General features: G+C 38.9%; 2 protein-coding genes across 2 annotated transcripts in view; one reads left to right on the plus strand and one right to left on the minus strand.

Annotated features, from left to right (window-relative positions):
- Positions 1-75: 75 nt before the first annotated feature.
- LOC124178044 lies at positions 76-6,000 on the plus strand. The gene is made up of 4 exons (XM_046561132.1): positions 76-228; positions 2,796-2,833; positions 3,163-3,411; positions 5,254-6,000. The coding sequence occupies exons 1-4, from the start codon at positions 225-227 to the stop codon at positions 5,356-5,358; spliced, it is 396 nt and encodes a 131-aa protein (XP_046417088.1). The 5' UTR covers positions 76-224; the 3' UTR covers positions 5,359-6,000.
- A 1,898-nt stretch (positions 6,001-7,898) lies between these two features.
- LOC124178045 (diuretic hormone class 2) overlaps positions 7,899-16,442 on the minus strand; it is a 30,053-nt gene continuing 21,509 nt past the window's right edge. The window contains exons 2-4 of the mRNA XM_046561133.1: positions 9,622-9,788; positions 9,023-9,127; positions 7,899-8,873 (exon numbers count right to left, since the gene is read on the minus strand). Of these exons, the coding sequence (XP_046417089.1) occupies positions 8,741-8,873; positions 9,023-9,127; positions 9,622-9,719 (336 nt within the window). The 5' untranslated portion in view covers positions 9,720-9,788 and the 3' untranslated portion in view covers positions 7,899-8,740. The remainder of the gene's footprint in view (positions 8,874-9,022; positions 9,128-9,621; positions 9,789-16,442) is intronic.

The raw sequence follows: 16,442 nt of genomic DNA on the forward strand, positions 1-16,442 counted from the left end.
CATGTTGTCCGATAAACGACGGGCACGTATAAAAGCCAAAAGAGCGTCACGGCCCTGAGACAGTGTAACGGCAAATCTCTCCCACTACCGGGCGAAATCGGACAAGACCAGCACTGGTCTCAGTCAGTAGGCTGTCGTTGAGTGCGGACGTAGCATCGAAGGAAAGAGGAGAGGAGGATAACAAGACCTCACCGATTTACACCGATCGACTTGATACCTGCGGCATGGGTAAGTCACGCACCATTTTTCATCTCTATTCAATTTCACCCGACTCTCCTGTCCTCCAACGCGAGTACCGAAACAACCGGTGAACGGAGCTCACATATTTGTCAGATTTTTTTTTCATCCAATTTCGTACGTATTCTATCCATGCAGTTCAGTTAGAAGACGCCTGCTGCAGGTGTCTCTGCCGTTCCTTAGAAAATAGTCATCACTCGTTCTTGGAGTTCCGGCTTGTTTCAAAGCGAGGACGTATGATCACTTTTCCTGATTCCAACACCCAGAACGAATTCCAATACCGCGCGTATCCTTTTGCCTTACAATCAGACCTTGACTGTCGTCCGCAGAGTTGTTCAAGCGGTTACTCCCACTTGTGTTTTTATTTTTCTTTAGTTTATTTTTACCCTGTAAAATCGTCGTTGAAAAATAAAGAACGAAGAGATCTGCATAGATTCCCATTATCCAAGGTCGGTTAACCTTAACGAATCCAATTTGTGCAAGCCGAGTATGCTTTATTAATCAGTCACCGCGTACGTGGGTAGTCTCATTACTAAAATGCGAACAATTGAAGGCTGTTGATAATCTGGAGTGCCAGAAATGATTGCATATATCTGCATCGTACTCTGCTGCAAAACAAGTGGGTGGAAATGCCAGTAGTGACGTCAGGGACACGTTTGGCTGCATGCAGTTATTGTATTAAAAATAAGAGCGAAGCGTGAGTCGTAATCGTTTTTTCATGCTCAAGCACGGTTAGAAAAATAATGTCCCAGTGGACCACTAGAGTTTTTGAGTTTATTTAAAGGTTTTTTACTGTATCACTAAGTGGAAAAAAAAAGTAAAAATTACAAATCAAACGTTAATATGACAATCCGTGTGTCGTACTCACTAACAGAAACGTAACAAATAACACAAAATATAAAGTGTACCTGCCGAGACATAAGGTTTAATTAAATTATTCCAAAAGTGTGCGAATGGAAATTCATTTCTTTTGCACGAATCCGAATTAATTACTTTCCTGCGGTTAAAAATCGCGGTATAGTTGACATCGATTTTTAGTACATACAAACACGTGTAATTATATAAAAGCCGTTCCTCCTGGCCAGCCTAAAAAGGTGACGCCAACGTCGGTGAATAGAATTTCACAATTTCTCAATATGCTGACCGAATGTGTAACGAAACTGAACGCAAATGCGAGAATCTGCTGACCATGTACACAACGCATACATGCTGCAATTATGACTGACAGCAAGAGAGAGAGAGAGAGAGAGAGAAAGAGAGAGCGCCCGTAGCCTAATTACTTTCAATGTCCATCAGCAGTCCTGTATACTCGAGCCTTCTCGCCGTCACTGATATATTAGATTATCGAATCTGGGTCGGTTGATGTTGATTTCGTTTAAATTTTTCCACTTTCTAATTCACCGACTTTGTGAAAACAGTTTCTATCCCAAAATTTAATGACTTACGCTCGTCGTTGAAACGTTTTCGGAATTTCGTTTCACTTTGAACACTTTTCGAGATGAAACGATTATCTTATGCGCATTTGCAATTGGAGCGTGATTCACAACTCGTTGTTGTGCAACGCTCAGAAAAGTTTTACGACTAAACGAAAGTTATGGCTTTACGAAATTTCTTGCATGCATACAAAACGTGCGGGTACACTTGATGCCGTGACGCCGATGACTACAGTGTTTCTACGGCAAATTTAATCGCGTTACGACATGTCTTTTTTTCTTCCAACTCTTTCTTTTGCTCTTTACCTTTGGTTCGATTTTACTTTCGAACAGTTTATTTCTAAGCTCGTACCACTCCCAGCATATTCCATTAACCAAGGCGGGCCTTGGACTCCTGAAACAGTAACGTAGATACGGTTTGTCACCGTGTGTCAATGTTCGAAGACATTCAAGGATACGCGAGACGTGAAGTTCTCACTTCCTTTACAAGTCCGATTAATTATACTTCTGATTGTTCGAGAATTTCAAATGTCAAGCAATGCGGTTTGTCGCAAGATGCGCGGAGTGTTATCAAAACTCTTGTATCTTTACCATAGTTGGAAAATCGTTTGCTCGAATTCTGGGACCAAATCTGCCGAATACTCGAGACGCTAATGAGTACAAATAAATAAAAAGTCGAAGACTCGGCGACACGCGTTAATTTGACTCTATCCTCCGTTCTCCATTTTTTACTTAGGTTGTCGTCCTTGTGAAATATTTTTTGTGCGAAATTCTCTCATACGTTATAATCGTATTAGGTTTATGCGTATCAGTGACACGAACTGGATGAAAATACCACGTCTGAAATACCATCGCCCGGCTGGTCTCGTCTCTTTTACATCCGATACCTGCATGTTTGCCTCACCTCTGTGTCGTGATATCGCGCATGACTCGACTGTTATAAGTCAACTTTATAGGCCCGCTCTTCACAGTTGTAACCTTTTCCATCCTTATTCTTTGAACATCATCGACTACTTCCAAGTTGCTCAAGAACCGAGCGAACCCGTTTCCAGCATCCTCAATTTTATACCAATCTGGGTCAATTAACGAATAAACCTTAACTGTTTTTTTTTTCTTCTGTTGCAGATAAAATGTCAACGTTTAGTATCGCTGTCGTTTTAGCGGTAAGTTTCAGAGCTACCGTATCGCGGCTTGACGGTTAATTTTACGGTTTTGATCCGATGTTTGAGGTCACTGGTGATAAACTTAGCCTCGATTGCGAAGATATTAATCATTCGAAGAAGAGAAGGAGAAACGAACTCTCTCGTTATGTGTAACCGTTTCCGACTTACGTGCCAGTTTTTGATACCCCAATGAATTATTCATATTTCGCTTTTATAGCACTCAAATCATCTCCGTTACATTTGCGAATCCATGTCAGCGGAGGACGAAGAGCTGATCTCTACAACTGTAAAATTCCCGATTGTTTACCAAAGCGCTTATTTTCCACTAGACTATTCTAATGCTCGCCAATGCCGGCGACATGATGCGGAAGAGCATTGTGTTCGACAAAAACACCCCCGATGTTTTCTACTGCCCCCAACGTAAGCCGACCGGCTACGACAAGCTTATCGTTCACTCACGACCCTTGTCGAGACTTTGTCAATTCGAGGGCGGACCCATTCCCGAGGACTACAAGAGCGACTGCTACAACGACGTGGACGAGACGGAATACGCTTGCCGTGAGAAATACAGGATCATGGTGAGCCTTGTGAGATTTAATGATTGGATATCATTTTTTTTTTTTTTGCCCCACTGCGCTTACAGAGGCCGCCTAAACGTAGCCTTGGAGCCTAAATGCTTGAGGATGCATCCGGCGTACACTTTGGGTGAAAAATAGACCTTGAATCAATCGATTGCGCCTCAATTTTACACATTTTTTTATTTGTCTTACGTTGGAACAAAATGATGTGAACCACTGCCTGTCTGGAAAAAAATGTATATGTATAACATAAAACCGAGAGGAAGAAAGTCTGTTTTAACCATCGAGGTTGAGGGGTGGGAGAGATGAATTGCACACATGCAGCCCGTCTGAACCCGACTAAGCTGGAGACGAAGCGAAACCCCGAAACCGAGTTACGGCCATTAACCCTCGGCAAAGAGGTTTTAACCATCCGGTGTTGGTTTCTTTTATTACAGAAACGGTTCCGGAACGCCGAAGAGGACAGAGTGGAGAACGACAACGTTTCGCCTAACGCCTAGATGATATCTCGTCGAGACACAAACATCGTAGACCTAATAGACTCACTCTACTAATACATCGGTCGAGTAGTGGAGATAATTATGATGTGTTATAAATCGCGCCTGCAATGCTGGTGGATGAAGAATAAAATCGACCCAGACATTCGTACTTTGTAATTTTTTTAATTATATATCTCAGTTTCAGTTCATTTATTTTTTGTTCTTTAATTTCATGCATTTTTATTGTGTAACCCAAGCATAGAAGTAAAACGCTCACACTCTGTTTTTTAACGGAGTCTAGTTATTGTTAAACCTTTTCACACTCTGTGTGTTCGTCGAAACGTGCAACTTTAATGTCTGGTTAATATACATTCGGTATTATTGCCAGAATGGTATTTGGTATATTGGTCCAGTTATGACCGAGTGGTGAAAACCATTCGCGAAAACTTTTAGTACGCTTATATATTTCAATTGGATTTACACAACTGATCTATTAATGAACTAACTTGGTGAAGGCGGTGTCAAGTTCAAGGCGTAAGGTTTGAATGCAGCACTAATATGCAAGTAAATAAATGAAAAAAATCGTGTTTCGTTACCTTCAATCCTGGCTATTTATTTTCATTCGGTGTAATCAATAGTGAACTTGTATGCAGAATAATTTTTCGCATTCAATTTGTATCGGGACGCATGTACGGAAGAATATCACTAAATTTTAAAGGCGTTCACTCGTTCACCGTACTCGGGGCTTCCAGCTTCTTATAATGTAGATTGTGGGATTGAAGTTTCAGTAAAGCGTAGAACAAGTAATTCGCTTTAAAGAGTAGTGTGATTTGCCTATTTATCTATCCAGGTCTTACAATGAGGCAATCATTTTTCTTACGATTCAGAATAAAGCGAACCTCTGTAACTACGGTGAAAATAATGATTTCATTTAAATTCTAAGAATTTTCAACAGCTCTCTTTCTCTTTCTCAATCTATGTAGTTTCGACCTGTTTCTCTATGTTTTAATTGCTCACGGAGTCAGTCTCTTGTCTCGATGTGCTCCGAACGTTGTATTTCTATACACACAAACACAGATACACAATGAATGAGGGTGATCCTTATTCGCTTTCGGTACCGAAAAAAATTGGCAAAATTCGGTGCTGATAATCTACGATGCGTGTGCGGTATGTAAATTAAAAGTCAGGTACAGAATCCAATTCATACTAAATACTTAATGTAACGAGATCCGTTCGATGCAGTATAAGAATTTTTGTAATCGGTCGTAAATTTCGCCTCTAGAATTTCTGATCGGGAATAGAATTTATAGCAACGATAAATCTTCATTTCAACATCACTCTAATTTTGATCTCTGTTTTGTAGATGCGAATGCACCCACCTGGCAGTGAATTTCCGTACAACGGTACGCGACTGACTAAATTCGCAGAGGTCGACAAGGAGGCTTATCTCAAGAAGAATCAAGTTTAGGCAAGGAATATTGACGGATCCGATGGCTGTTAATAAAAATAAAACAACCCCGAACAACGTAACGGACGAAAAAAATGACGACGAAACACGATTCATGTTTCTGAAGAACAGATTCTTTCTTTGACGGAAATTATACGGCTAACGGTTTAACGGATTTAACGTTTCTCGCGACTCTTTTGTACATATAATGTATAATATATATATATATATATAGATATATTAGGGATAGTATCGTGCATCCAATTGAAAGTGATTCGCTGCTACTGCTGCTATTATAAGCGCGGACAGCTATTCACTGGATTTCACAATTTTTTTATAATACCTCGCGAATCTTTATGCCGCCGAATTTGTTCGCAAATTTGGTAGATTTGAACCAGCGCTGTAAAAACGTAAGCGCCTGACTGCGGGCAGTCAGGCAAACAAATTACACGTATTTTAAGATTGGTTCCCCCTGTTTATCGCCTGATGGTACGCAACCAGCGTCGATGTATGGAATTAATTTGATCGCAATAGGACGTTGCGGATACGAGGTTTCGGTGTAAATTTACGTACCATAAGCGAAACGTCTTTACATACGCAATATAAAATACAACAATTATCGTCCGATTGAATTTACTATAAATTAACTTGTAAGTGATTAAACAAAAAAAAAAAAATATACATCGACGTACGTATTCATATTTTATCCGATCCAAGACGTTCATTCTTGCAACGAATTTGTTCGTGATGAATTTGTGTAAAAATGATTCTATTGATCCTACGATGTTCTAGATTTCTTTTTTGGCTTACTGATTGTTCGAGGTCTAATTAATCTACGGAGGATTATAATTGCAAAAAAAAAGTAAGGATACCCCCCTTTGGATTTCCTTGATCAAAATTTGACCGATTTTAAAAGTGGTGTAATCGATTCATCGATGCGCTATATCGACGTAATTTTACGAGAGGAATCTAATGCTCGCAATTTAGAGTCGCTGCGAGCAGTGGATTAAAACTTACAGCTGAAAATCGAAAAATTTTCACGGTGTTCGTGACGTTCGATCGTATTCATCAGAGTTCAGAGTTCCTCTCAAATTCTCAATCGTGCCGACACATTAACACCGGATCGGGTAACGTCGGCAGTTGAGTCGTGTCAGCGGTCGAAAATTTTCAATTCGAAACTGCGAGGCCCTCTGTACGAAAATTTGAAACCCAACGATCACCCGAACTTTGCGCTCAGTCTAAAGCCAGAAGTAGAGCTGATCGGTCAGCGCCTCGAGAAGTATAGGAAAACCGGTATTATACTCATTTAAAGTGTAGGGGAAGGTGGTATCGGTCGACCGCATGAAAGCATTGCATTGTCAGCGAGCGTAATTCACCTTGAGTGACACAATCCATTTCAGAATTAATTTCTCCGTGCATCGATTGCAACACAGGATTGAAATCAGCAGTGCAACACATTTTCAGTAATTAAAAACAGTCGGACACTGCACGCTTTGCTTTGGTTGGCAGTGTCACGCAATTAAAATTTTTAGATAATTCTGAAATTGACTGAGGTTAATTAAATCGCTTCTAGTACCTAATCGCAATGACCTTCGTTCGTTGTCAGAGAAAACTTTCGGCTATTTTAAGAAAATCAGTTTGTAGACGTAGATTTCGTAGAAAACTTTCTCGTGGGAACACAATATGTTGTTTTAAATACATAAATTAACGAAACAATTGTCTCAAAATTGCAAAGAAATAAAATAATAATACCTCTAAATACGAAATCTCGATTTCAATTTAGTCAATTTAATAAAACAATACTTCTTTTTTTTTTAAACGACTTCACTGTACAGATCCGATTTCGCGATTGCAACGGAATCTACGGGATGTTCGTACCAAACCTTGTCTCAGACATTACAGAAACATTTTACTTTTCCGCGCCCTACAAAATCAACTAAACTTTTCGATTGTCAAACTAACGTTTGGTCGAGTGTCTATTAACCCTGTAAACGATTCGAGTTGAACCGTTCATAGTAACCATGTATCATCTTTTGAAATGTTAAGAATCCCATCATGCCGCTCGGATTAAATGGGATCCAGGATAACGTTCATGAATAACGCATGGAAGACGGGATGAACAGGAATGAGCAAGCGTATTGTAATGATGCGACCGGGTCAAAGTAACATTTATTATCATAATCGTTATTATTATTCACAAGAATCGGGCACGCAAAAAAGTCTGATAATAATTAATACACAGAGGCAGAAGTTTTTATTTCATTCAATATATATATATATATATATATTTTTCATATATGAGGGTAAATTTGACACATTTTCACTATCTATATATTCTATCAATTCATTATATTATAATATACGTATATCTATATACACACACATATATATATATATATAGATATACGTATTCTGAGCCCATAATTGTGCGATTACATCAAACGACAACCCGTACATTCGCTCAAACGCAAAATTAACAATAATAACAGACAATTAATATACATATAAATAAAAATTTGTACAGATATTCGTCGGACGAATACAAAATTTGTCCGACAGAAACGATCAGAAACCATTGATAAATAAATAATTAATAGGCGTTACAAGCCTCTCTATTCGCAGTTACATATGTCAAAATTTATATTAGAGTTGGACGTTCTACGCGTGGTTAGAAAAAAATCGAAACACTGTTTCCAGTAATTTCAGAAATGTTCTACCGCTTTCCAAAACGCTTGTTTTCCACCCCTAGTCTAGTTCCGAATTCAATGATCGGTAAAGGTGTTGAACAACCGATGCGTGGATAACAACCATCGCAGACGGCCGAATGGTCATCGATTTATTTCGCACTGCAGTTACGTAAACCGAAATCAATCTGTCAGATCTCGTCGTTGACCGAATTCACCGCGGCGTCTTTTACTTCCTGTTTACGCCCCCTCATAATTCCACCCTCTGTATTTCCGGGTGAGAAATGAAAGAAAAGAAAACAAACGTGGGAACCGGCGGAACTGTTTCGCTCGTAATCCGGGCTATTTTCCATCCATCGCGTAATCGAACCGTCTGAATATAGTAACGAAGCTATAATTACCGCGTGTAATCGCGACTCTGCCTTACACCTACAAGTACAGGCGTATAAATCGAGGAATGAAATACAACTGATTGAGGGTTTGAGCGAGGCGGTACGTGGGCGGTTCGAATAATACAATAATTAGCTACTGGGTCGCGGGAGAGAAGGTAGAAGGAATTGGAAACAGTAACACGACAAAAATGAAACGAATTAAAATTACAAAAAAAAAAAACGAATCAAAGAAAAAATACAGGCGAAACGAGCAATTTTCTAAACAACTCAACTGAGCCGAAACCTCGGTGACAATTAACGTAATTAGTGAACAAATCATTGGCGACTCTACGCTTGTTCGGAACGGCGCCTCCTGCCTGGTCCACCGGCGTAATTGGCGGCTGCCAATCCCATCAGATGTTTGGCGGCTTGAGATCCGCTGAATCCTCGGCTCAGTCCCAAGTCCAGACCGCGTTTCGAGCTACGGATAAAATATTGAACAGCGTGAGCATTCGATTTGGTTGAAAAAAAAAATAAAAATTCTCATCGTTTCTTCGACATTTCTATTTCCTTAATTATTTTTTTTTTATTTTTTTTTTTTTTTTTTACCGACACTGATATGTAACTCACTTCTCAAGCTCGTGGGTGCGGATCAAGCTCTGTCCAAGACGCGCCAACATTTCGAGCATCACTTCGGGATCTTCTTCTTCCAGCTGATTGTAGTAATTTGACGGACTGTAAAAAGGACAGGAAGCGTGAATCGATCGGACGTTATGTAAAAAAGAAAAAAAAAAAAGAAAAAACAAGCGACTCTTGTTTCCGAGTGGATGTTCAACCCGTGTAACTTTGAAACAATTACCGGACACATCTCACGGCGAATTATAGTTAATCATTTAATCCGTACAGCAGTATCAGGTACAGACTCTCTATAAATAATTCGTCGCCTTTCTCTCGCAGCGGCAGCTTTAAAGGAATAAACGCGGGAAATTTAGAGCCGTAAATTTTAAAGCACGGTGCTTAAGTTTGCGGCAACACACTTGATTGACTGAAATGGGGGAGTCTCGAGACTGTCTAGACGGACATTTATGTCCCACGAAGTTTGTACATGTAAGAATTGATTTCAATCTTATCTGTACACAGGAATCCTGGTGTACGCATTTAACTTTGAGAAACCGCTCAAGCTGCCAGACTTGAAGCATTCTTAGACTTGTCACAGATTTTTGGCTCACGTGTAGGGAGCAGCGTCTGCCATTGGTGCCGATGCGGATAACATGAATACGACTGCAACGCTGAGCAGCAGCGAGACGATGGCGATTTGTCTCTGCATCGTGTTTGTTTCGGAGATTTTTTTATCGGTGGATTTGTTTTCGTGATTGCAGAAACTGCTCTCGGTCGCCTGAAACACACGATTATTCGTACACGATTATTGCAGCGATCAAGTCTAGGTAACAATTTTCAAAGATTAAGAGAAAGTTTTGGAAAATAAATAAGGGACAACGGTTATTGACGCGTGTAGAACCGATTATTGATCTTATTTGTATTTTCTATAATTATAAATTTTTGGATGAAAGTGTGAATTTCTCGATGACTAAAACCAATTAGACTAGACAGGTAGATGGTACAAATTAATATTTTTGTAATTTTAGTTATATTGGGACAGGATCAGTATCTGGTACACTGATCTTGTCAAAAAATTGTATATTCGTTATAATTTTTTTCCACCTCGTTATCGCTGCGGAACAACAACGTCACTCCCAACTGTCTTAGATCTCATTTGACACGAAAGTAGAAGAACGATTTTGATCTTCTTTTTTCGACATTCAGGGATATGAAAATTTAGTCTAAAATTTGGAATGCGTTTGCGGTCAATGAGAAATCTATTCTTATACATAAATTTTGTTAAATTTTATAATGTGAAAATTAGCGGACCTCCTTGAATCGGATAAAGCCGTTTAGCCTTTCCCCGAGCTTTACTTCCGGTGAAATTAACTTGAACCGAAGTTGATCTGCGAAAGGTTTGACGCGGAGAGAGCAATTCCAGAGCTGCGAGGGTGGCGAGGACGCCTCGTTTACTAAATTGAGACAGCGCGTCGCGACGCCGCGCGTCCCTCGGGCAATGGATGCATGCGATATACATACATACATACATACATATATAGACTAGTTTGCAAAACTTCAACGACAAAACTACGAGTATACCTATGTATGTACACCGCAACCAGAATATTACTTCGCGGCTTCTCAGACGTGCAAGCTTGAACTGTCAACGATTTCATCGCCAAGTTTGTCGTGTTGAAATTATTCCGAACTATATTGTACGTTTGCATCAACGTCGTCAAACTCGCGATTACTTTATGGATAATATATGTGTAAGGTGAATTTATAACCACTGCATGGTCCGTCGTCTGCTGTAATTTCATGCGCACGCGACACGATCACGGAGCAACTGTTTGACAGGTTGACCAACCGCTTACAACCTCTAAAATTTTAACGTTTGTCGATGCTGAGCACAACTGTCGAAATTTTCAAAGTTTTTTAGGTTTTAAACAATCGACAAACGGCTGTTCTCTCGTAACCTACAAAATTTGAACATTTGTCATTGGCAGTTGTATTCAACATCGTAAATTGTCAAAATTTTTGAGGTTACAAACAGTTGGTCAGCCTGGCAAACGGTCGCTCTGGAATCGTTGCGCGTGCGCATTAAGTCTTGGCATTGATTTTTAATCTTTAACGGATGGAGGTTTCAAAAAATGACTGCAAAATTATGGGGAGCAATTGATAAGTGAAATCTGAGAGAATTTATCTTGAAGCCAGATTACACGGTGTATATAATTGTTATATCATTTTCTCGAATCGCAAACTGAAGTTTAAGAGTTTGGAGAAAGTTTGCAGAAAAGTTTGCTTCTTTACGGAATACTTGTGGCTAAGTTTTGGTCAAAATTCAAGCTCCCGAATCGTCGGAATTATTACTGTGGAATTTAACTGCGGGCGCAGGAAAGTTTTTGCCTCTGGTGAAGAAAAAAAAAAAAAAATAAGTAGAAATAAATATAATGATAACAAAAAAAGAAGGAAAAAATGAATAAACAAATGAAAAGGAAAGAACGGAAAGGAAAAGAAGTTTCGTGTTTCCTTGAAACTGTTCACCCCGCGAGTATCTTCTCGCCAATTTATGGTAGATCCCTGCAATGTTATCTGAGATAATTGTGTAATAACGCTTTTTACACGAACCCACGAAAAGTGAACCCTCCGACCCTCCGGGCTGTTGGGATGTTGTGGCATAAATGCTAATTTCATCCTGAAATTCAACCCGTTCGTTATAAAGCTTTGATCTCTCCCTGCAGAGCCTTTGAAACTCGGCTCTCCTCTCTCTTTCTTTCTTCATATACAACGATTATGAATATTTATATTTATAAAGGGTTACAGGTGGCAGCTCTTCGAAATTTCGCATTTTACCTCCGGGCGTTGCTTGTCTGATTATCTGACACAATTTTGACAATTAACCTTCTTCTAGTTTCGTTTTTTTAAAAGCTGTCGTACAATCTGGTCAAAACAACGTTGAAGCGATTAAATTGCGAAATAAAAGTTGAAATTTTTTTCATTAAATTGAGGATAATCGATCGGATCTACGTTGAAGAATTATTTTATTATCATCCTCAACGTTAATAAATTAATAGAAAAAAGTAACCAACAGATTTCTACGGAAATCGTCAAGCTTTCGATAACTTTTTAAATACACGAATAATTTATCTTCTAAATTATATCACGAATTATCTACAAATCGCTCAATCGTTAATTTTTATCGATATTTCGAAATGGCAGATTCTAACAAACTAATCGTTCATTTATCAAATTGCATTCAAATTTATACATCATTTTCTGCAGAATTCTTTCGCGAACTTCAACATTACCGATTACCGAACAATTTCAGTTAAAAATGCGAACTTTGAATCACGTTGTTTATGTACCAAGAAATCAGCTTTCCGATAAAACTAGTCAGAACCGAATTCAAACAAATTCCGTTAACAGCACCGTCGGGCGTATTGAACTTCTCCGGTATGAAATTCGATTGCATCGCGTGAATCCTAAGGGATGAATTTAAGTTATTTTCCTTAGTTTTGTAAGAACACTGCAAACCGACTCCGCAGACAGGATACGAAGCCGGGTAAAGAGACCAGATCAGAAGATCGTCCAGTCGCAGTTCACAGCCTCGGGGAACGATTGAAGCTCAAATTTAAACTCGAGATGCCGCATCTCGGATGACACTGAAGGTACCGAGAGGTATTTTTTCTTCTTTCTCTCGTACGTTCAAGCGCATTTTTTGTAATAACTTTGCGAATAGAAGAATAGCTACGAGAATTCAGTCCGCGTTTCAATTTCATTTCGTTAAACCATTCGATCGTTGGCAATTCGCTCTGTATAATTATTCTTATTTACTTTTCTTTTTCTTACAAATATTTTATCTTTGGGACATTGCGTTTAAACTGCATATTCAAAATATCTCCGCTATCGCACGTTTTACCATTCGCCTCGCAAGTTTCTTTCAGCGGCTTATAATTTCCTCATATTTCCCTCAGTCTTGTTAGTTTTCTCGTTTTCCGATTTTTATCCTCGTTTCGACGTACCTATACCTACACCCGCATCAATTCCGGCCAACAACCGATTCCCCATTCTCAAAAGTATAAATCGCGTTTCGATCATCCCCCTAAAGCCGTGCGGATATAAATTTACCCCCTGGTACAAATTGGCCCCACGTATATATATATATATATATATGTATATGTGCATGAATATAATACGAGGTATACCTATATTATACAATCTTTGGCAATTGGGAATTTCTTATTCTTCTTTCTTCCATCCTTTCGTTTTTTGTCCCGTTCTCCATCCCTCCCCGTATTCTTTGATTCGATCTCGTGCAGCCGTATAACCGCATACAAGTGTAATAAAAGTCACCCGTCAGACACGCGATTTTCTCCGAGGGGGAAAAAGAATTTAAACGGGGGGGTTGGAAGGAGGGGCGGAAATCCCCCGACAGATTTGGGAAACCTAGTCGTCCAAAGCCCCTCGAATCCCCTCTCGAGTTCGTACGCGTTACTTTCAAATCACCCCCTCATGCCTCCCGCCGCTTCTCGCCAAAAGCTACTTCTTGATCGTTGATTTTTACCATAAGTGACACATATTCGAACGCGATATCCCTCCACGGTCTACCTCGTTCCATATCCCGAAAGATTTTCTCCTCCGCTTGTAATCCTCACGTTCTTTTAGGGTTTTGAACAAAATTCAAGTAAAACTTGCGCTGATTATTTATTTTTTTCCTGCGCAAAAAATTGCAAGACCCGGTGACAAAAAATTGATCATTTTTTTTTTGAAATGTACACCTACCGCGGATAAATATTCGTCACAAAACTAAAAGCTGCCGGCTCTGATCGGTTCCTATATTTATGCGTACAAACATTGAAAAGCGAATACCGTATGTGTGAAAAAAATTTTGATTGACAATTTTGGAGCGAGTTCCCGTCTGCGTTATAAATATCACGTATACGTTAATAAATTTAGGGATGCCTCGCATAGTTTGAACGCTTTGCAGGCAACCGAATTGCATGGAGGGGAAAGATGAAATTTCCTACATGTGTGATGTAACGCAGTCCAACGTACAACGCGACTGTACATTTACGTATATGTTCGGATGCTTAGAGATGAACGTGGCGACGTATTACCGAGCATATTTCGCGGTAATGTAATATATTATGCACCGGCTAGCTATAAGCACTGGGTATATATATATGTATATGTATATATATAAATAAATATCTAAGTATATATGTATGTATGTACCGCAGGAACCGCATTCTACATGGATAATCCGAAGCAGTTTGCAAAGCCGGTGCGCCGGTTATCCGATTATCAAAATCGAACTTTCCTACGGCAAGTTGTAAATTCGCGCAAGACGCCGGAGAGTCTATCCGCATCTGTATCTGTATTGGCGAATTTGCGAGTTTGCGAAGTGGTTGAAACGCCGAAGGTTGTGATTCGCTGGCTGATTGCTTATGGATCCGATCGATGTTTAAGTAATTATTCGTCGTTCGTCTATAGATATCACAATACGTATACAGGTATGATATTTAACGTGAATTTTAAGGGGTTAAAAAATATCGCAACGAATTTTCGCGGATTTGATTATGCAGAAATCGAAGGATCAGATTTCACTGTTGAACAGTGAAAGTCGATTTTTGTTTTTTTTTTTTTTTTCTTTTCCCTGCGACGTTGAAGACGGAGGAAAATAAATACAAGATTTCACTCGTTATATTCGATGATTCGGATGAACGAAGATAAAGTGTTGTTGAAAATTGTTATTGTCGAATATTCAACTCAACGTAGCCGCTCAGCATATAAACGATGCGTTATGAAATTTAAACCCGGTTTTGAATGTTATATACGATGAAATTACAGTAGAAAAAAAAAAGAAAAAAAAAAAAACCGGATACGTGGCACGGATTTCCGATGCAGAAGTAAAAAGGGATTTATAAGAAATGATTTGAGAAGGTTTCAGTTAGAGAAGAACGACCGTCCGGGAAAAGATTAAAGTGCCTGAAAATTATTCCGGCATTCTGTCACGGGATTCTATATATATATATCTATATAGGTATATATGTAATATATATATACATAGAAAACGGAGTGCGGTTGAGTAACGGGTTTTTCGCAAGCTGGGCGAAGCAACCGTGGAAACTAATCTGCTAATGCCGATCCCTTTTCCGAGTTTAAGAGACATTCTCGGGCATCTGGTGACAATGTATAAGGGCATTAATTATTGCGATAAAATGAAGGAAAATGTGAGTGAAAAAAACGACGACGTTAAGGTTAAGAAGGAAAAAAATAAATAATAATAAAATGACACAACAACGAGACGAAGGAACAAATTAAATGTGAAAAAGAATCTTGGAAATTTAAATACGTACGTCAGGGCGAAGATGAATGATTGATTGAATAGAGAAAAACGATAATCGTTGAGAGGTTTTAGATTTGGATAATCGTATCGAGATTATTGGAACGATTTTTGGTTCTGAGAGTATAAAAAAATGGTTCACTTCGCGGAATAAAACTTAATCCTCACCCTTGAACGAGTTCGTTTATTACCCAAGATTATAAACACAGCAGGGTCTCTGAAAGCTTGGCAATAAACCGTACTTTTATTGTTATCGCAAAGTGACTTGGAGCTTTTGCGTTTTAACTTGTAAATCGTTTTAGCGTAGGATGAAGATGAGAGCTAGAAACGCGCGGAAAGTTTAACCGCAGGCAGGGGTATAAATGACAACAAAGCCACCGTCTTAATGTAATTGACAATATTATACATCGGTTTCATTTCTTAACCCTTTGAGTCGCGCAATATTTTGTCGAGTCAACTGTTGTGATAAAACAGTGTCTCATGATTCTTGGGATCGCTGAATACTGGTCTGAAATCGGATCCCAAAAATTCAACATGGCGGATCCAATATTAGGGGTAAAAATTGAAATCTCAACGAATCCGGTGACAAAAACTCTATGCAAGGGTTTGCGGGATCGCTGATTGGATTCGCTGTGCTGAATTTTCGACATCTCATTTCGGATTCGTAATCAGCGACTTCAAAACACTTGTCATGAATTTAATACGCAAATTATCCCTTCGATTTTTACGATTCTTTTCAATCAATTTGCTTCTAACAATAATAATTTACATTATATCGCAACGAAAAAAAAACTCAACAGAAATATGTTTTCAAAGTTCTCGAAACGTACAAAAAAATTGATATGAAATAACGATTAAAAAGGGTTAATTGCTCGTTTGATTGTTCCGAAAGTAAGAAGATAACTCTTACGAAAAAAAAAATGAAAAAAAAAAAACCCCCAAGAAACTTTTTTTCTCAAGGGAATTTATCATTACCTGTAGAGTTTGGGGTTACTAATTCATCCCCGTGGTAAGGTTTCTTTTTTTTTTTTTTTCTTTCTCTTTCGCCCCCAAGTGAGCAAGAAAATATATCGATGAAATTAAAACGTTAATTCTTATTCGTTT

Source organism: Neodiprion fabricii, chromosome 3 (assembly GCF_021155785.1).
Source record: "Neodiprion fabricii isolate iyNeoFabr1 chromosome 3, iyNeoFabr1.1, whole genome shotgun sequence".
Classification (NCBI taxonomy): domain Eukaryota; kingdom Metazoa; phylum Arthropoda; class Insecta; order Hymenoptera; family Diprionidae; genus Neodiprion; species Neodiprion fabricii.

Coding starts and splice junctions, on each gene's coding strand:
- LOC124178044 (XM_046561132.1), top strand. Junction 2,834..3,162: donor GTATCGCTGTCGTTTTAGCG/GTAAGTTTCAGA, acceptor ATTTTCCACTAG/ACTATTCTAATGCTCGCCAA. Junction 3,412..5,253: donor GTGAGAAATACAGGATCATG/GTGAGCCTTGTG, acceptor TCTGTTTTGTAG/ATGCGAATGCACCCACCTGG.